Source organism: Pezoporus wallicus, unplaced genomic scaffold, assembly GCF_028554395.1.
Source record: "Pezoporus wallicus isolate ANWC-B61680 ecotype Strahan unplaced genomic scaffold, APGP_CSIRO_Pwel_v1 contig_4722, whole genome shotgun sequence".
Taxonomy (NCBI): Eukaryota; Metazoa; Chordata; class Aves; order Psittaciformes; family Psittacidae; genus Pezoporus; species Pezoporus wallicus.
In genome coordinates, this window is record NW_026641840.1 from 4628176 (window position 1) to 4650284 (window position 22109).

The following is a 22109-nucleotide window of genomic DNA, read 5'->3' on the forward strand; positions in this document are numbered from 1 at the left end:
GAAGAGCCTTGTGAAGAATTTACTGAAAGATCTAAGAAAGTCTATATTCAGCTCCAAGCATTTTCTGTAAGTTTGCATCCTTCATGTGCAGCAAAAGTAACCCAATTAACCGCTGAAGTACTATCCTGTCTTCTACAGGATACCAAGTTCAAAAGCAGCACCTACATTTCCACATCTTGGGCTGTTATTAATTAAGCATTATATTAGAGATAAAACCAGTGGAGGTAGGAGGTTTTTTGCTTGTCCACCTCTGTAAGCATATTTAACCACACTATTGTAAAAAATGATGATACCAAATTCTTAATACGTGTGGTATCAGTCACTAAGCAAAACAGTCAAGTGAATAATGAGAGAAAACAAATTGGTTTTTAAAAATGTGGTCTACTTGATATTTTGCACTTTGTTCAGATATGGGGATCTCATAAGGTAATGCATGAATAATGAATTAGAAATAGCATGAATGCTATGGTACTCAGAATTCAAACGTTAAGAAAACTCAGGTGGAAATTATTTACCATCAGCATGTAAACCCAAATATTATGGAAGGATTAAACTGTTTTTCCTAATTTGTCTGCATATTAAAGGGAGAGGGCTGACATTAAGAGTTAACCATGGAAAAGGAATATAATAAGACTGAATAAGCTGAGTACCAAGTTAACTTGTGATGTTTTAGAATTGACTCTTTTGAGTCTATGTAGCCTGCAAGAGGGGGTAGGAGGAAAAAGGCAATGATAATTTAACTAAAACCAAAATTATTTTTACTTCAAATAAAGAAATGAGTGTTTGTGTTCCTGAGCATTATACCACAGCAAAACAGGATGTTCAGGAACACCTGAGGACAATTATGAAATGCTTATGTGCATAGGTGCAATTTACCAGGCACATTGTGGCATTCTCTAGACTGAGAAACTGTTGTGAGAGGAAGCAATTGAATTTTTTCTATACGGTTGGCTGCAATAATTTGATAAATAAACATAAACATTTGACCATGCTGCCCTATCTAAATGATAACAAAAAATATTAAAAAGGGGAAAATACAAAGAACTATTAATTTATTAACTTTTAATATATTTTTTCTTCTTACAACCTTTTTCTAATTATTTTTATTGAAAAAGAAGCTGGCCACAGTCTTGGCTGTGTTTCCTTTCCTTTTTGCAAAATGAGGAAAATTTCTGTTTAAACCAGAGGAATTTTACCATCAGTTGAAAACTACAAAATATAGAAGCATTACATATAAAATTGACAATGAGATTAAAAAAATGCTAAGTCTTTGTATTAAACAAAGGAGCCCTTTAGAAAGACTAGATGTCAACATTTTGCAGTCAGATAAGAGCTGTGGAGAAAGAATTTTTGTATTTCTGTCCGTTATAGTGTGTATTCCACACAGAAGGTCTCTGGATAGGGGTTTTTGGAGGGCAAATCCAGATGCCAGGCTTTACTTGTAAAAGAGGCTACCTTTGAGTAAGAGCAACAGAAGCTGCATGTGATCTGCATGAAAGTGCATTCTGCAATGTCTCCGGGGGGCCGTGTTTCCCAGGCATCCATCCTGGGACTAGCTTAGAGCATGTCATGGCTCCTGGGCAGCCCATAAGCTTGTGTCTTTCCTACAGAAACTAGATTATAGGAACACGGGTGAAGTGGTGCATCCTGGGTCTCATCTTGAGATCCTGGAGCTCTGACATGACTGAAAAAGTGTGCACTGGAGTGGGGAAGTGTCCCTCAGCTGGCATTTTATGAAGATGTAGAGAAATACCCATTGATATTTTTCAAGTGAAATAGAATAGAGTAGAATTGAACAGAGCAGTTTGTTTCAGTTGGAAAGGACCTACCACGATCATCTGGTTCAACTGCCTGACCAGTTCAGGGCTGACCAAGTTAAAGCATGTTAGTAAGTGCATTGTCCAAATGCCTCTTAAACACTGTCAGGCTTGGGGCGTTGACCATCTTTCTAGGAATTCTGTTCCAGTGTTTGACAACCCTCTGGGTAAGGAGGTGCTTCCTAATGTCTAATCTAAACCTACCCTAGTGCAGCTTTGAACCATTGCAGTAATGAAATAGTACCCTGTCCTTAAGCTTTTAGTTTGATTTGGTAGAACTGCTTGCGGAATGAGGCATAGTTTAACACGAAGTACTACTTACAATATGTGGAGTGGACTTTATGGGACTTTGAGTGAGTTAGGACTCTTCTAGAGTGATGTGACAAGCCTGAGCTCTAGGGTATCTTTTTAGTGTTGGAGCAAATTGTTCAATTTCAGAGGGCTATTCAGTTTGTCCTAAAATAAATCAGATTAATTATCTTCTGGAGGTGCTTTTGTCTCCCTGGTAACTCTAAAGGAAAGCTGTGATGATTAGCTTACCACCCAGCACTGAGGTACTTAACGTTGAATAGGAAGATGGTGGCTCAGATAGAATGTTGAATAGAAAGATACTCTACAGTGTGGTCTTCAGTAGTAAGATAAGCAAAGAACCCCCTTCATTCTCTGTCAGTTTGGGAAGCTTCTTTGGATTATGATGACTATCAAATGCAATATAAGACAAGTTTAAAATATATTCATGTTCTGAAGATGCACAGCTATGAGCTGTGAAGACTACATAGTCTTCATGAGTCTATGAAGATAGACTCATGAAGATAGTATGAATCATACTATGATAAACAGGATGACCTGTATCTATTATTCAGCAAAAATTGGTAACCAGTATATGTGCTCTAGAACTGACTTGTAAGTATGATGCTACTAATAATGCTTATATTAATAATACAAAAGAACCAAAACCATCAGGTATAATGCGTAACAGGCATTGATTATCAACCTCTGAAAATCTCTAGAAGGTGAAAATGAACAATATTTTCCTATGAACTAGTGAAAGTATTCTTTTCTGATGAGTCATAAAAGACCATCTTTTGGAAATGAGCATCTGGCTTCTGGAATAGCTGAACACCCACAATTTTATAAGAGGCAGAAGCAACTACGATTGCCACTCTGAAAACTGGCTATTATTTTCAATATGTGGGGAAAAGCACACTGCAGAACAGAAAGAAATCGATATCTAATATATTACTATGTAACTGTATGCCAAAACAATATTAGAAATAGAGTACTGGGGGGAAAAAAATAAAAGGATAAAGTAAATATTACAAGGACAGAAAGAAATAAAAAAGAAATACTACCGGGCCAAAACTAAATCCATATTGAGTATATTTATCTACATTCCAAATCCAAATCTGCTATCCAGATCAATACCAGAGATAGACAACTAGTGTGAAAAGAACAAAAATATTGCCAGGATGGAGAGAAATCCATAATGAGAGTGTTTATCTGCATTCCAAAACAATATTGGAAAGAGCCTGAAGTCAGATATTTGTAATATTCCATTTAATCTAATTTAACATTATGGCATCCAGAGTTTAAAAGAAACTAAAAATTGAATAACATCCTTGGAAGACGAGAAAATGTACCATCCAAACACACCAACTGCCTGCATATGGAGCCAAATGGTGTTCAGTATGTGCGTTCTGCTACTCTGAATCAATGCAGTTCTGTTGCTACCTATAAATACTGCTTACATTTTTACACTGCCTACTCTTTCTCACTTGCAGGTGCTGGATTGTTTCTAAATTAGTTACAGCTGCTTAAAGGAGAGGCAATAATTTTGTTTATATTTCAATTTATAAATTATGCTGTTCATAGCCTTTCTGGTACAAGGCTTGAGCTCTGTTAGCTACCTTTACATAGTAATGTTTTGTAGTGGGCTACTGAGATTCTTGGTATTGGGAGGCAGCATTAGTTGTGACTCAACTAGCACCAGTACTGTCATAAGCACCGCTTGAGTAAGACAACATAATACAAGAGAGCTAAAATGTGTCCCTGGATATGAGAAGAAAATGGCATTTTTCTTGTAACTGAGCCTGACATCAGTGTAAACAGTGCAGCTACATTAGTTGTTGATCTCTCTTCTCCGCATGAGCAACAGATGTGTAGGCTCTTTAAGCAGCAGCAGAGGGGAAAATATGGAACAAGTATTGCTGTTTTTTCTGCCAAGGTTGAAAAGAAATATTGATATTGTGGTAGCCTCTTCACTCACCTCATGTATTTATTCCTCTTCCTCCTCCAGGCTTTTAAACTGGCAGTAGTAATGATACATAATTAGAAAAAGCAGAAATTCATCATATAAATATTGTACATAGGTTATTCTAGGATGTTTCCGATAGGCCAGACATATGGTGGTTGTGGTCAGTCAGTACTAATAAGGCAATGTATTTCTCACATGGCATATTTTTCACTGTAAAACTGATACTAACTTTCATCACATGAAAGAATTTGGCTTTTGCTTTGACACTGTGTGATATGAAATACTTACAGGATAAATCAATGATCTGCCATGTGTCAATAGTAAATAATGGTAAGAAGTGCTTCGCCTAATATTATTTCAGGGGCTGTATGAATACATTAAAAAACAACCTCACTATACAACTACTTTGTTTATAGATGCCTCACCTTAATTTCACATAAAGATTTATAGGAATAATACACATATATACAGTGACTAGCAAGGCGTTGTGGTTCATAAAAAGAATGTGATTGCAATATAAGTAGGTACATAGACTGTAGCAAAATACTACCCATGAAAAAGAGTGATTGCACTTATGACAGCCTCTGAGTAACTATGGTTCTCTTTCCATGCCTTTGGCTAATCTTTTACTAGGAGAAACTTGCAGCTGTCTCAGCATGTTTCTCATTGCTAACTCACAGACCATTGTATCTGTCTGTCATTAAAATAGCCATAAGTATTATGTACACATTTTCTTAAAAACACATACAAGTTTCAGAGGGCAAGTGAATTGGTAATGGAAATAGGATGACATTTTCTGAGGTCAAGTTAACTTTTCATATTAGTCATTAATTATTATTTTGATCTAGCATCACAATTTTTTCATACTGAAGCTCTGTATTTTTTGTAAGGCACCTACATTCAAATCCTTTAGGACACTTGGACATTTTGCTAAAAATAGTAGTCCAGCCAACACATGTTGCAAGGAATCATCAGTAATCAGCCTTGTGCAATTTGCCAATATTCTTTATAATACCTGCCACTTTTAATGCCAAATTTGCTTCTTTAATGTGAAATTAGTGAGCCCAGTTCCATCTTATGAAAAGGTTCCTGTTGCAAATCTACATTTGACAAAAGTTCAGACCTATAGCTTGATGGTGATCATTTGTAGGTCACAGAAGTATAAACAAGTCATACTACTACCACAAAGAATGTACTTAAAAATATACACAAAACACAAGTTATGGTCTAAAGGATTGAAGGAGTAAGTGTGTGATGTGAAATGTTATAAGCAAAGTCATAGTCTTAAAGGTCAGTAAAACTTGTTGGGTCAATGAAGATAATTCAAACATTCAACACCCAAGACATCTTCAGTCTCAGATTTTGTTTGGTTCTTTTCTGAGTCCTATGGATACTGATGGATACTGATATTAAAAACTGAAAGTGAGAAACGTCAAAAGTGTCGTGGTTTAAGCCCAGATGGTAACTCAGCACCACACAGTCATTTGCTCTATCTCCTCCTTCTCCCCTCCAGGCAGGATGGGTAGAAGAATCGAAAGAAGGTAAACCCCTTGGGTTGAGATAAGAACAGTTTAATAACTGAAGTACAATATACTGCTGCTACCACTACTAATAATAATGAGAAAGGAAATAACAAGTGAACAGAACATAAAACTAACAGGGGAAAGGGAAAAAAAACCTCCAATAAACACAAGTGATGAGCAAGGCCATTACTCACCACCTGTTGACTGATACCCAGCTGGACCCGAGCAGCAATTGGTCCCTTCTGGGTAACTTCCCCAATACTGGGCATGACGTGCTGTGGTATGGAATACCCCTTTGGCTACTTTGGGTCAGGTGTCCTGTCTCTGCTCCCTATAAGCTTCTTGTGCCCCTCCTCACTGACAGAACATGAGACTGAAAAGTCTTTGATCAGGGTAAGTGCTGCTCAGCAACAGCTAAAACACCAGTGTGTTATCAGCATTGTTCTCAGACTAAAGATGAAACACAGCACTGCACCAACTACTAGGAAGGCTTAAAAATAACTGTTACAGCTGAAACCAGGACAAAAAGAGAGGATGGGTTAAAGGTAACATTGCATAGGTACAGCTCTTTTGGAAAGAAGGAACCTGTTAATGCAGTACTTGAAAGAAAATTTTTAATATCAGAGTAGTATTTTATATTTTTATTAGCAGCTTTTGCCTAGAAGGTTTGCAATTTTCAATCCCTTGCTGCATCTTTTTGTGAATACACTGAATCTTGTCCCTAGTTATTCAGAAGGGTTATTCTGATTTTTTTGTGTGTGTGTGTAGACACATTGTACAAATCATGAGAAATGAAGTATTTTACAATCCCTTCATCACACTCACAGAGTGTTAGTAATATGTGATGTAGTTTATACATTTTTATGAGGGAATAGTTTTTCCTGAGGTGGGACTGCAGCTAGATCCATTGTAAAGCATCATTTTAGCTTCTGCAGAACCTGAAAATTGACAGAATTACTCTGAAATCAAAGGAAAAAAAATCTGCAATATTTGAATAAAAATACAAATGGATTTCAGTTGCATGTCATTAATTAACTAATCAGTGATTTTTGTAAGCATCACTTTCTTCCACATGGGAATCCTCCACTCCATGAGACCAGCCAAGAGTTTTTCTGCCTTTGTCCCAAAAGACTCAACTTGTGATTTATTTTTATTTTCTTTTTCCCCCGATTTTTCCCTTGCTGGCACATTTGAGCTATTGACCTCATGTCTGAAGAATAATTTTCTGCCTCTTTGGTGGAAAACGAGAATGAGTTTTGAAGGCTATATGTAAATTACTTGTTTTCTCCACAAAGTGGCAAAGACCTGATACCAAAATCAAAGATGTTTCCACTCTCATTTGCAGCTCCATTCTGCCAGTGACTTTGCCCTTTCACAGCTGTGCAAGAAGAGCTCTGAATATCTAGAAGTGGGTTTTAGTTTTCCTAGAAAATCTGTCAGCTTCTACTACCTACCCCACGAATTACCATATAGGAAGATGATATTCAAATGCCGGTTTCATGTGAGTCATGCTGGCATGCTCTAAAACTGGTGCTTCTTCCTTGTCTCACCTCCTTTGCAGCCTGCAAGGGCTTCTTTGGATCATTTATGCAAGTCAGAAATGATACATTTCAGCTCAGAGGGACTGGAGTGTTCCGAAACCTTACATTACCTACTACTTAAATAGGTGCAGGCAGAACTCTTGCTTCTTTCCCTGAGTATTTGGCACAGGCTTCACAAACTGTGTATCACTGCTTAGTTGCAGAACTCATACACAGAAAAGTGCAACCCGACTCTTCAAAAGGCAGTACTTTCAATTCTCCAAAGTCCCATAGTTTTCTTGAAACATTTCCTTACTCATTAGGACTGTTTATAGAAAACTTCGGAATAACCATCCTGTCACAGCACTGCTTTTCTGCTCTCTAAGAGGGAAGGAAGGAAATGGATAATGATCAATATCAAGCAGAGAAAGTCAGTCATACAGAGCATTATGCACAGTCACCGCTGGAGGAATGAACATCTTTCAAATACCTGAGATTACTCAGATACTATTCCCTTGCAGAGCAAAATGAGCATGGTTGCAAATCTTATTTCTCCATAAGACTAACGAAGATAGTCCTGCTCTGAGAACTGTTCAAAATGAAAAAAAAAGAAAGAAGTATTTCAGCTAAGAATAAGGGGAAGAGTGATGTCTAGGATTAAATTAAAAAAAAAAGGACCAATACAAAGTTAATTTGCATAAGAATTTTCAAGTTGTTAATTTTTTTTCATATCTTGTAGTTTACTCCTTCCACCTTGGTGAACATCAGATTAATCTTAGGTAATACACTACAGCTTTGTATGGAAAAAAGGCTTCAAAGGACTTTATATCTTCTATAAAATGGATTTTGAGCTTTCCTCTACTGCATTTTTAGCATACACAGTTGGTTCCTTCTCATATCTTACCGTCTTGACTTCCACATCTGCAGTAAGAAATTTCACCGAGCTCTGAAGTGGAGATTCTGAGTGAAGCTACAAAATCTGCAATTCACGATGATGTAATTGTATGGTTTGACCTGTAGAATTATACTGGCAAGACCTCTAAAACCAGAACTGAACCAAAGTGTGTCTTCAGTTTATGAAGACGGATATGATCTGAAGGAAATGATGGATTGTGTCTATCAACATGTATCTACAAACTCAGCAGCAAGAGAAGATCTGAGAATTTTAATGGAGCTGCATATTTTAAGAGGTCCAAACCTGCTTTGCCTCTTCAGGTTCAAGAATGCCAGAAAATATTACTGACTCCAACCAGCGCTTCAGCTTATTCCTCCATCTTTAATTTAAGCCCTGTGGCTCAGGAACATGTCTCTGCCAGAAGAAGAACAAAAGACTACCTCTGCTTGTGGTGGTGTTAATTCAGGCAAAACCACAGAGTACTTTTTCTTCTAGAATTCTGAGGTCTCTCTGTCCTGCCTCTTTGCCATCTCCCCAGAGTTACCTTGGAAAACAAAACATAGTAAATTTATACTCTTCAAGGCACTGCTCTAATTCCAATTGTCAATAATTATTGTTCAATATATTCAGGATACAAAAAAGGAACAGAATACTTTCTCCTAGAATGCAACTTGGCAAATTTGAAGCTGCTTATTTGCAAAGCAAATTTCTTTTGGATGGTTATTAAAGAAATTACCAGAGTCCTTTTCCTCTCTGTTGACTTTAAAGCAAATCACTGGTACTTACATTCCTGAAATTTGAAGGTAACAACCTCTTCAGAGCCTTTTGGTTTTTCCTTCATTACTTGAGATTTTAGAATACCAGTGTCTAAATGTAATTATCTACTCCAGTTCAGTCATACTTACCTTGTCTTGGCTCACCTATTAGTCAAAAGATAATGAGGAGATGAAGGTATGAAGACAACTGGCCAGGTTCTTTAAGGAAGACAAATTAAATTGAATAGCAAAGCACATTCTTCATCGCATTTCAAGATACATTTTTTCTGTGTGCTCTGAAGTTCAAAAACTCATCATGAAGATGATCCCCAGTAGAGAGGAATTATAGGAAATTGTAACTTTCACCTGGATTGTCCATAATACTCAAGGAAGATGACATTTCTAATCCATTCAGGAATGATGCCAATAGTATGCATCACTTTGTCATGAGCCTGTGGCAAATGCCAGTGAAAACACCAGTCATGATTTTCTGGAATTAGCACCAAATTGTTGTGCTATCTTCTTTCAAGAATCCTACAGGAGTTTATGACCATTACATGTAAAAAATGCAAGAGAATAACAGGGAAATTTTATCGTCTACACGCAAGTACAAGCATGGATTGTTGATCTGCAATCTGTTTTGTGTTCAATTTATCTACGTATGAAATTGACAGTACTAGCTGCTTTTTTCCCTTCTTAATCTCCGAGGACCTAGACGACTACAATTGTTAGTTGGGAATCAACAACCGTGATCTTGACTACTTCTCAGTGATCCAGACTTTTTTGCATTTTTCCCTAGGCAATGGGAAATCCTTCTAATTGTTCATCTATGACAACTTTTACATGGAAAGCGCTTGCATCTTCCTTTTCCCAATTCTATTAAGACTTGAGAGAGGGTGACAGGGTTTTTCTGACATCCTCCAGATCTGCCAGATTTCTTCAGTTTCTCATCTGTATTAGAGTGCTGGCGTGATGGGTACTCATACTGGAGAAAGTTAAAATTAAATTCACTTAATTTTATATTCTCTGAATAGGTACCCACTACTCTGTCTGCACCCATGACTTTGGCTAAAATTTCTTCATGCCTGAGAAAGCCTTTTCTTCAAGTGGAGATTCTAAATGGATGCAAAGAGAGAGGAAAATGATCAAAGGTTTCCAAGTTGATAACTGATTCATTGGTTTTAAACATTTTTTTTTCCTGCCTGGATATTGCTCTGCTGTTTTCTAACTTGTTTTTTAGTTGTCTTATATTCCCTCAGCTGTGGCAGTATTCCTGGAGCCAAATGTGAGTGCACTACCTCAAAATGCCAGCAGTGGAAGCTGGTAAGCAAGTGGGGGAAAAATCACCAGAGGAATCACTGAAGCTTGGGACAAAGGCAGAAAACACATCAGTACTGCACTAACAGAGCAGCAGGTACCCTCATAGAGAAGATAAAATTACAGGTAAGGAAATAATTTCCATTTCTATTTTGGTCTCTTCCAAATGGCTTGTTACTCTCCACTCAAAATCCCAGAAAAAATAACATACCATAAACATATGAAGAAAAAAAAGAAAGCAGATATGATGAATTTAGAGTACTTGATTTTTTTTTAGTGAGGACAATTTGAAGTTCAATCTTACAAATTTCTTGGGAAAATGAATTAAAAATGGAAATCCATTGTATCTATTTGGGAATTTAAAACCTCAGCCTAGTTTTAAAATAACGCTTGGGAATTATTTTTTTTTGTTGTTTTTGTAGCTTTTACATTTTTAGAACATTGAACACAGATATCTGCTTGCTACAGGTTTTGTTTTCCAGTCAAGAACAACAGTAGGCTTTTCTTTATATAAGTGAGGTCAGATAAAGCCAAAGACAGAAGGACTCTATTCCTATTCCTCCTTCTCCATTTACTTTCTCACAGTTGGAAGGGTAGCATGACTCTTTATTATGCTTCAGTTTCCTCATCTGTAACAAGGAAGGAGGTTGTTTTTAGTTCCCGTTTGAGATGACTAGATGGAATCAGTGGTGTAAAAGAGAAGAAAATTACATTTATTTAATTAATTGTCTTGCAGTCTTTTATGCCGCCATGCTGCAGTCCCACTATGGAGTTGTGATCACCACAAAAACCTCAAGAGGATATATCCTTGTCTGAATTGCTACAGTTATTATCTGTTACAGAAAGTAAAATAAGGTTTATCTTTAAGTCTTCTTTTAATATAAAACTGTTGTCTGCAGATGAAAAATTTCGTTAAGTTAAAACAATTCTACCATAAACTTAATGTCCACTCTCTGGTATAGCAATATTGAGAAAGTTTAGGTATGAGCATTGTAGTGGCATTACCTTTTAGAAAAGAATAATAATGAAGTACATTCAAAAGGCTGATGAATTAGATTTAGCTTTGACATAACTCATATTTCATCATCAGATATACACTATGGTTATTGTCCCAGTGAGTTGTATCAATTGAGTTTATTTTGTAAACTATCAAGTTCAAAGAACTATGAATACAGAACCATATTAACTTGCTTCATAGTATTTAAATGTGTAGAGATTTTATTAAAGCTACAAGTTATCAAAATTGTGAGTTTAATCTTGTGATGTATATTTCTAATGATCTGCAGCATGACATTTAAGTTGAAAAGCCTAAAGGAAAAACAAAAGGAAAATGGTAATCTTTTTGTAAGCATTATTTAAATAAATTACGTGATCTCTTGAGGTGCTGTGCAACCCTTTTTGAAAGCAATCATTATCATCAGGTCCAAAAAATACCTCAAATGTCTAGATAAGGAACTAGCTGTCTGAATTGAATATTGTCTTTTGAAATGTGTCATCTGTTGGTTTATGTTTTTTCTTGTAACCTATGAACCATAGAAATGACTGTAAGTAGAGTTTTCAAAATGATCACTTTTTTCAAACTTCAAACTTTCTTGTGCTTTTGTTTTGTTTGTTTGTTTATTTTTTAGTATTTTTGTTTTGTTTTTACTTAAAAAATACATGGGAAGAACACACTCAAACCTTTCATTTGCAAGGAATCGTATTCTGAGTTCATGGCTCTTTTCTATACTACAGGTCTATCCATGGACTTATTTTCAAAGAACTTTTTAATTACTGTTTTATCACAGTTGAAGATTACTGCCATACTTGCAAAAATGAGTGTTATCTATCAGTTTCTATTGTGTTTTGGTGAAAAATCAATGAGTTTGATTTTGATTACTTTTAAACCTTTTCCTTTGGGGTTACTGTTATTGCTTGCGGGTGTTTTTGAGGCCGTGCTCTTTTGCTAAGAGAAGTTGCTCTGATTCTGAAATGTTTTTTTCCCCTCATCTTGTACTTTCCCTTGTAAGTTAAAGAAAATTCCATCTATTCCAGTTTTGTCTTCTGTAACTAATTCCATAACACTGTAGTACTTGACATGTGTTTGTTTCTTAGGCAAACGTGTAAAACTGCTCAAGTCCGAATGGAGAAGTAGAGAAAGGAGGTTTCTGCTGTGCCTGATGACAATTTTTGTTTTTTTCCACACACACAAAATATTCTGGCTCCACGTTGGAGCACTAGTTGTGATGAATCCTAGTCTTGGTTGGATTCTAAGGAAGGGCCAGAACGTTCGTTGAGGAATAAAGAGTCAGACCACTCCAGAAAATGTGTTCCAGCCCTGGTTTATTACTCACAGAGCAGCAGGTGTGTACAAATACAGGTTTACACAGTACTAATAGGAATTGTTGTACCTTACTTCTCATTGTAGTTCTTTAGTTCTTTTGTTTAGATGCCCAGGAATTGTGATTTATTTGGGCAGAGCTTCAGGAGGGTGGTTGGAGAGACTGCACTGCTCTCCTAAGCAGCCTCAGTTTGTCAGTCAGATGCTTCTGGGAGCCTTAAAATGTCTTTCCTCACTTTCCCTTCAAAGGTAGAGCCAGTTGATGAACTTAAGTCTTTCACTGTCATAGGAAAGCAACAGATGCTTTGGGGAAGAGAGCAGCACTTAGAAAGGAAGTATGTCTTGGTACATGGAGTTAGGTGTTGTTTTGTAGTTGAAAGCTCAGCACGCCATATGGAATTACTGAAAACTCATAAGAAGCTGAAAAGGGGGTATTTCCACTATATTCCTAAGATTGGTAGGTGTTGACTGATCTCAAAACCATGTTTCAGATAAAGAACTGCCATTTTCAGGAACGTATACCATGTTCCAAAGTATATTTCCTTTACCTATTTTTCCAGTCCTAATCTTATTTGGAACAAGCGGAAAACTCAATTTACAAGTGAAAGATTTCCAAAGCCTTTAAATTTTAATTAAAAATTTTAACACTGATTATCAAGGTCTTCACTTTATAACCAAAAATCTGCTGATATCATTAAGAGCAATGAGGAAACAAGAAATACAGGATTATACTTGAAATGGCATTGTGTGAAATGAGTTTTCAACGTGTTTGTTTCTTTTTAACGGAAAATAGAACAAGAATTTTCACAAATGCAATTCTGATTAGTCACAGTGTAATAAAAGTAGGAAAGAATTAAAAACTTAACTCTGGTGGTTATCAGACACTGGGAAACATTGGAGACCTTTAGGTGTGCTGGGGAATGTTCTGTTTGATTAATAAAAGGAGGTAGAGATGTTTACCAAAGGATAGACTTGAGGATCTAGAATTGTAAATTGCTCCATTACAGGCTTGGGAACATGGTTAAACTAACGCTTTTTATACTGCGGTGCCGAAAATAAAGTTAAGGCAAAAATGTCAGGCTCTTGAGTCTTGTTATCAAAAGCTAGGTAGTGAAAAAGTTTTATGAGTAGGAATAAAAGATTTGGAGACTTGAAAAAAAAATCTATCAATATGTAACCTCTGAAGGTAAATAGGTCCATACAGTTATCACTGAATGCCTGTTTTCCAAACTGCTGACAAATCACTCAAATTTTGCCTTTTGTCATTAGCCTAAGTCAAACAGTGGTCTGTGATACTGAAACAAGGGACTATTTCCTAACTCGCAGTTCTCTGCTGCAGTTACTTTATCAAGCATACCCTTGAATCACCTTAACATTTTTCCTACTTTTGAAAAGGTTTCTTGTGCCCCCAGAAACTTAGTTATCTAGCATGCTTATGGTATTCTGTGATTCTAACTAAATATCACATTCACCCAAATCCAAACCTATCTACCATGAGGTGTGTATGCATATAGGAGCCCTCTTGGAAAAAAGGCTCATTAACAGGTCTTTTGTTCAGTTTCCCCACTTCTTTAGAAAACAAATTACAGAATTCTCAAGCTTTGAGGAAATTCTGAGCCTGTCCTCTGTCAATGTTTGCAAAGTACTTTTGATTATCACTGGTACAAGGTAGTATTAATAGATGAGAAGCATCTTCCAAGCTTGCAAGTTGAACTGTTTCAGTGAATAAACATGCACAAGTGGCAATGCAAACTGTTATTTGCTTTCATAAGCCACATATGAATGATAGTGTGCAGCAAAACATGTTGTCTGGATTCTGAAGTTCCAGGAAATAGCACGCTTCCATCTGTTCAAAAGTTTCATTTCTAACCTCAACTTCCGTTGCAGAAGGCATAAGAGGAAAAAAATGCATTGGCAGATGTTTGTTTCTGGTTGTATGGGGCCTTCTGTTTTCTGCATTGTAATATTCATGTTAGTTATTCAATGCCAAAACAAAGTTACTTATAGGATGAAAAATACAACTGATACAGCCTTCTTCAGGTCTATTCCTCATTAGGAAACCATTCCTCATTAGGAAAGGTTTGCTAAAAAAAAAACCCAAACAAACCAGAAATTGCTGACCATGTTTTATTAATAATTTTTTTTGTAGTCTCTTTCTGTTCAGTATAAGAAAGAATATAAAAATAAGGAAATGAAATGGATGGAAATGTATACCGAATACAACTAAAGGCTGTCTTGGTACAAGATCTCTTTCTCATCTTAGTGTCTTGAAGGACAATCCATACCTAGGCATTTCTTCAAGCCATTTCTTATGCCTCTTTCTTCAAGCATTTATTTAAAGCATTCTTGTGACATTCTCTGTATTTAGCTTTCCTCATGATGGTAATTAAATACATTTGTGAGATCCTTGTGATTTTTTCTAGAAATCCCCACACTGTTTTGTTTCCCACAGACCTTCAATATTTTACAGAAGAATGGCAGGGGTGACAAGAGAGCTTTTCTTTGTCTCATGAAATTCCACTTAGGTCAGGGTTTGCCAAAGAAAAAAAAAAGCTTTGATGATTCTTGAGTATGCTTAGATGACACACAAGTTATGACCACACACAGAGTCCTGTACAGTTGATGGAACAGTTCTAATTGAAAAGAAACCCCCCAGTATTAAGGTCTTTCTCTTTCTTTGGGGAAAACCTAGAACGAAGGGTCCATCATGCTGCTGAATTATCTGTGGAAGGAAGAGGCACTCTTAAAAATTTGCCCTTTTTTTACTTGCATTAATACACAGTCCTGGCAACAATATAATAGGCTCCCTTCCAACAGTCCTTCCCCACCAAGTTCTCTTGTTTGCACAATGGAAAAGACACAGATTTGAAGTTGCAAGAGCACCTGAAGAAAGGCAAGTTGCTCACTTTCAAATGTTTGACCTGGCAAACTCAACAGTCTGTTTTTAATATGGATTTTGTGTATGGTTTATGATAAACACAGAAAAAAATTGAAAGAGCTGCCATTGAAAGAAATTGTGATGTACAAAATTACGTTATGAAATGTTCCAGTACATGTTTATTTTAATATACCATATATTGCCACCTATTTTATTCTTACAATATTAAATACTAATTGTTTATGTATGTGCCTCCTTTGCATGTATAAACTATTCTGTAGTTAGCCAATAATTAGTGATATATTTTTTTTTCTGAAGAAACAGATGATTTGTACTATACCTGATTGGGATCCTGTAATTTTCACATGTAGGTACCTGAAAGTAGGGAAAAGTAATTTACTGTTCAGGGAATATTCACTCAGACAATCTTTACATTCTATAGTCTTGATTTTTCTCCTTTCTTCTAAGGCAGAAGGAAATCTTGAGTAAAAGTATCAGGCTGGATTTTTCTTGGGAATCCATTCTTTTTGCCCTGGCAAAAACGTTCTACCCAAAGACTGAACCTGTTTCAAATATTTAGTGGGCAGAAGGAAAACTTCAGTTGCATTTAATTATATATTGTTGTTTTAAAATAAAACAAGTGAGTTCACATACAATTACAGAGAATTTACAGCAGCCACTCACTAATTTAAATTAAAAAGTCTGCAGCTGTGGAGCAATTATACTTTTATTGCATATGTAGTACAAGAAAGTGAAGAAAGTCTAATGCATTGTATTTATGATATAACAACCATGTGAAAAAACACACTAGCATAAAGGGAGTAATTATGTTCCAAGAATGAACAAATGAATTCAAATCAACACCTAGGATGCTAAAGGTTTTATGTCCTTTTTTTTCATTTGTATTGTTAAACAGCAGCAAAGTTAATTTTCCACACATTTTAATTATTAACTGAAAAATTTATTAGACTTGATTTGCACATATTTAGCATGTTACTGTTCTCTTAGGATTTTAAAGATCAGACACATACATCAGTCCCCCTTTTCCTATAAAAACCTTTGTCACAATACGTTGCTTCCAAGCCACTCAAACCAAACAGCTTTTGCTATACCCAAAATTAAGCATTTCTGGGAATACAAACTACGTATTATCTAAAATTTCATGGCTTCTTTATGAAACGGCCTTTAGCATTTGAGAGATCCATTCTTTCCCTAATATGTATGTATATGACCTCCATTTATGTTAATGTCTGGTCTGGGCTAGCACATAACATAAGAAGTATTACCTTCTTAGAGGCAAATGTGGATCACTGTGTGTGTTACTCAAAGGAGCATTTTGTGACCTGGAAGTTAACGGGGAAAAAGAAAAACTAATGAAAAGGAAAAGGAAAAGTAAAAAGAGGGCAAGCAGAATAATGAAAATTCTGGCAAATAGTTAAAAAAAAATTCTGGCAAGTAGTTAAACCCTCCAATCATGCAACTGTAAAAACTAGAAATATGCAGCTTGACTTCCTGTGCAGTCTGTATAAACAACATGACCTTTGTATATGATTAGCCACCTGTTACAGAGCAGAGATTTGAATGGATATCTGATTTGTTTTCTCCTTTATATCACCTATTTATTCCATGTGACAGTGTATGTTGCTTTTATAGGGACATTTTTACCACACAGTTGTAGAGCTGGGGCGGGAAGTGGAGTAGATAGGCCTACAGATTATGATTTGACTGAGTCTTTTTGTGACTGAAGAGAGCACATTTGCACTTCCAAACAGACATATAACTGAGCAGCCATGTGTGAAAATACTGCTTCTTGCTAGCCACAGTTTATCACCTTAGCCTATGCTATGGCAGAGCCGGATGTAACAGAAATAATAAATCACAGAATGGTTGAGATTGGAAGGGACTTCTGAAAGTCCACTCCCCTGCTCAAGCAGAGCTGCCTAGACCCAGTTGCCCAGGGCTGCGTCCAGATGGCTTTTGAATATCTCCAAGAAAGGAAGCTCTATGACCTTCCTTGGCAACCTGTTAGAGGGAAATGTCACCCTCAAAAGTGTTTCCTGACAGGGAAACCCCTGTCTTTCAATTTGTGCTCATTGCCTATTGCCCTGTCACTGAGTATCAATTGAAAAGACCCTGGCTTCATCTTCCTTGCACCTCCCTTCAGGTATTTGTGCACACTTCTGAGATCCCCCTCTGAGCCTCCTCTTCTACAGGCTGAACATTTCCAGCTGTCTCAGCCATTCCTCATATGAAGATGCTCCAGCCCCTTTATTTTCTTTAATGGACCTTTACTGGACTCTCTCCAGTAGCTCTATGTTTCCCTTGTACTGGGGAGCCCAAACTGGACACACTACTGCAGGTGCGGCATTACCAATACTGAGCAAAGGTGAAGGGCCACCTCCCTTGACTTGGTGACAGTACACTGTATAATGCAGCCTGCGATACCATTAGCCTTCTTTGTTGAGAGGCAGATTGCTGGTTCATGGTCAACCTGAAGTCAGCTGGCACCCTCTCTTTTTAATAGCAAATATCTACTCTGTGGGTACGTAGACAAAATCGAGAATCCAGCTGAATTCCAATGACTGTGCCTGTCCAGTTGTGCCTCTGAGGAAACTGTCCTCTGATTCTGCCTTGGTTTTGGTCTTCTCTGGAAGAGTATAAGAAGCTTTGACCCTGCATTTACACAGCTTCTTTGGGAGTCTCACACCTTTGATCTGTCTTTGCATCAGTTGATTTACCACAGGTTTTTTATGGATATATCTATATAGAGAGAGACAAGTATCTCTCAAGTGAAGTTAATAAAAATCCACCTGCGGATAGGATCAGAAGATGCATAGTTTACATGTAGCTCAGTGGCACTTGAGTCCATGAGTAGAATTCCAGCTTATTACAGGAAAACAAAATATAAATAACAGCAAGATGCTGTGTCAGCTCTTTGAGCTTTGGTGCAGGGCATAGAAATATGTTGCCTGATTTTTTAATTAATTCTTCATTATTTTTTCAAACAATCTTTCACTATAGAAGTGGCTACATGAGGCTGTTTCCAAGAACAAGAGCAAAACAAATTAAGAGCAGTGTAATAAATAAAACCGGGTTTCATAAAACTCACAAAACACAATTTTATTATTGCCTTCTTAAGTACAGCTCCTAGAATCAACTTGGTGAAGGCAAGCCAAAGTTACGAGCTCCTTGAACAGTCCTTTTAATATTCTGCTCTATGTTTGTGCTCTGCAGAGCCAACAAGAGCTGTATGCAAACAGTTTTGCTGAAGGCAAAAGAATGTTTCATCGTTAAGGAGCATGACCCTTCTCTCTGTGAAGAAAATTAAAAGCATATGCCCCTTGATGTCATGAAGTGTTATTGTGACCTTTCCAATGGGTTGCACCTCAGCATTTGGGATGTTGTCCCCTGACACAGTTTGATACTAAAATGTTACGTGATCATTAATTGTATCCAGTGACACAGCAGAAATAGTCCTCAGTTATGCTATTTTTTTTTAAATGACAGATTTTTTTCTTTTAATATTTAAAATCCAAATTATACACAAGGAAATTTTAATTACTGTGAAATGCTTTGTTGAATGTTCTTTCTCTGTGGTCCTTCTGTTCCACACTTGTTTCACGATAGGTTGGGTGAAACCACTCTAAGTGAACTCCTTGGTAGTTATTTTATACCTTGTGAATAACAGGATCTCTCTCTCTTGTTTAGTTATTTATGATTTCTGTCCTGTTTCTTCACTAAGTGCTTATTGCTTGCTTAACAGGACGTTGTCTCTCCCAACCTAACCAATTCTATGATTCTACGACTGTGTTTTAAAGTAGCATGCAAAGAATGGAAGAACCCATCTCCAGTATCAGTCACTGTTATACACAATGGCTAACATTTTAAAGGCATAGTTGTTCCCATAGAGAAGGTCTAACATTGAAAAATATTAACAGAATACCATTTTTTCCTTAAAACCAATGCTTTTGAGATTTGTGGGTTGGTAATTTGTGACCTTCAGTTTTTTTAATCTTATTTTAAACGATGTCACATTTCAGTTTTATCTTGTCAAGTCCAACTCCAGCAAAGCATATAAAGACAGAATTTATGTTGGGGAGCAATCCCATATAATACCATTTGGAATTATTCATTTGTTCATTATTCCAGTACTTCGGAATTAGATTCTGTATGTACAGTTTTGATTTTCTGATTTTCTTTTTCTTTACAGGTAACCCGATAGCTAAAGACAAATCAAGTCAGTCTCAAGGCTGATAACATTAAATACAACACACAGGGATTTCATTCCTCCAGGCAATCCTTGAAGTGAAATTTTATACTGCTGGGGTGTATCCTTCAGAATCAATTGTTTCAATGAGAACCTGCCCTGTAATCAGCAACAGCCTTGAGATCAGAACTACTGGGAAGTTATTCTGAACTTCTGTGTCACAAAGATTTCAACTGATTGAACTGTGTACACTGGTAAAATTGCACTTGCTGAGGAATTTGCAGCTGTAATCACAAGAGTTGATACTTAAAATGTGCAGAAAAACATCAACCTTTTGGATTCTCCGTTCCAGACCAGTGGCTTTTCATCTTGATGAAGTCAACCTCCAAAATGTATTGGTTCCTTCTCTCTAAAATGCTCCCTGGTCCACATTCAGATCGCTGATGGGACTGCACACTGCTTTAATTAAATTTCTGTTGCAGAAATTGTCCTCTGGCATGGCACAGTTTTAGACATTTTTATTTGTATTCTAATCTTGGAGCTCTCAAAGTTACATGTTTCAACATCTTGAAGTTGCTTTTGTTATAGGAATGGAAATATATATCCATTGTTAATAATTATTGTTGACAAGTAATAGTTATCTGAATACATCAGTCATATTAGAATGTATAGTCAGGCTGACATGTTTCCCTAAGGCTAATCAACTACTGCAGCTCTTTGGCGGTTAAAAAAGTGGTGGTCAAAACTCAATTACCACTTCCATTATAAGGCATTTTATAACTTTAAAATATACATTTCCATTTAGTTTGAAGGAGATGAGTGTTCCTGATATGTACTTTACTTTCCCAAACTTTAATTCATTGAAATTCACGGTAAGCGTTCAGTGGCAGTATTTCATCCCTTTTTATAAAGGTAGGCAGGGATGTAAATGGGTTTTGCAATTATGAAATTGGATGGTAATCATTCAGAATTTTGGGGGTATTTTTTATTAAGAAATAAAATCTCTTGCTTGAACCTAAATACTGTTGGATGCTTATGTAGATGTCTGCTCAGTCTGTTTGCTATAAAGGAAAAAAGTCCTAGTGCCCTCTCAGATTTACAGTTTGTGGGTATTTTGCTTGCTTACAGTCATCCAATTCAGATCTGATCCTTGCCAAAATCACATTTACTGTTTTTATTTTTGTTTCAGGAGCAATTTTTGAACTTAGTGATGTGCTGTTACATGAAAAAGAAAAAAAATCCTCAATATTTAAAGGCCTTAAGCATCTATAAGCTTTTTTCTAGGTTATTACAGAATGTATAATTTTATACTCCATTTAATGTATATTGTACCATCTGTAATATTGATACAACAGAAATTTGGCAATTCCATCTAGTGACACTGCATAAGCATGCTGACTGGAGAGGGTGAGGGCGTTCTGACTGTATACTTTGGTGCATTGAAATGAAAACCACACGCACTTAATGGCAGTCAAAAATATACAGGGTGAGATTATTTAGAAGTCCTGTGTGCTACCAGACTCTCAGAAAAAGAGGGAAATGATTTTCTCATCACAAGCCATTGACATTGCTAAGTAGTTATATATTAAGTTCCATGATGGATGAACACCCTGGAGTGCTCTGCCTATCACAGTAGCTCCTGCTGTTCCAAAACCATTTCATTACCTCTGCTGTATTATTGCACAGGAGAGCTTAAATAAAATAAATGACTGCTGGGAATAAAGTTGAGAAGTATATTCTATCATTCTGCTGAGAAATAATAAAAAAATTGGCAGGGAAAGATATTTTTCTGATTAAAATTTAATTATGATAAACTAGCAGCAACTAGTTATCTCTGTATTTTAGGATGGATTAATACTGTATGGATTTGTGCTAACAGGTGCAGGACAGAAGGCAGTGGTTTAAAGAGATTGTCTGGGACAGTGCAAAATGTAAATGTGCTGTTTTGTAAAATCTAATATAGCCTCTCTTTGGTGAAAAGCTCCATCATGCTTCTCAATATTTGTTTTCTTTGTTTGTTCTTAAGCCAACAATGAAAATACTGTATAATATACAAGTGTAACACATGCATATCAATAAGTGAAAATAAATGGATTTTCAAATATACTAAACAGATTATCTGAAGTAGATTAGTGTTGTGAATATTCATAGAAAGTGAATAAAATTGTAATATAAAATAGAATTTTTTCCTATGGATGTGCGCTTTGGAGATCTATTCTGTTTACCCATGGAAAAAATATTCTTTTTCAGTGCATAAGAATCTGAAGGGTTATCTTAATTTTGTGTTTCTTCAGTAAAGCTGGGAATATATCCTACCACTTTGAAAGGTCTTTTTCCAAAGGAAACGGATATCTAGCACAACTGTTCTAGCATTGTCACAAGAAATTCTGGTGGGCTTACTGCTGCTTTCAGGCCAGACTGAATAGAGGTGGATATTTTTATTCTTTTTCCACAAAATGACGATCCCAAGAAATTCTCATTTAGATTATTTCTGTAGCAACAGAATATGGTAAGCATTCCTGAAAAAGTTACATTTCAGGTTAATTTGTTGAACTGTTTAAAAGCAGAAAAAAACCCAGCAAGCTATATCAACAGTGAATTCTGCTTGCGCATCTTGAAGCAA

General features: G+C 36.3%; 1 protein-coding gene across 7 annotated transcripts in view; it reads left to right on the top strand.

The window, feature by feature from the left end:
• Positions 1-21668, top strand: part of TAFA2 (TAFA chemokine like family member 2) — a 198516-nt gene extending 176848 nt beyond the window's left edge. For 3 of the 7 annotated variants that reach the window (XR_008974425.1, XR_008974427.1, XR_008974426.1), the window contains exons 5-7: positions 10818-10936; positions 12176-12424; positions 19490-21668. Coding sequence is in view for 1 of the 7 variants with exons in the window: in XM_057425583.1 (XP_057281566.1) it covers positions 19490-19501 (12 nt within the window). In the remaining 6 variants the exon portion in view is untranslated. Of the gene's footprint in view, positions 1-10023; positions 10208-10817; positions 10937-12175; positions 12425-19489 lie in introns of those variants that run through there. The other 4 variants (XR_008974429.1, XR_008974428.1, XR_008974430.1 and 1 more) reach the window with 4 other exon arrangements.
• The last annotated feature ends 441 nt before the right edge of the window (positions 21669-22109 follow it).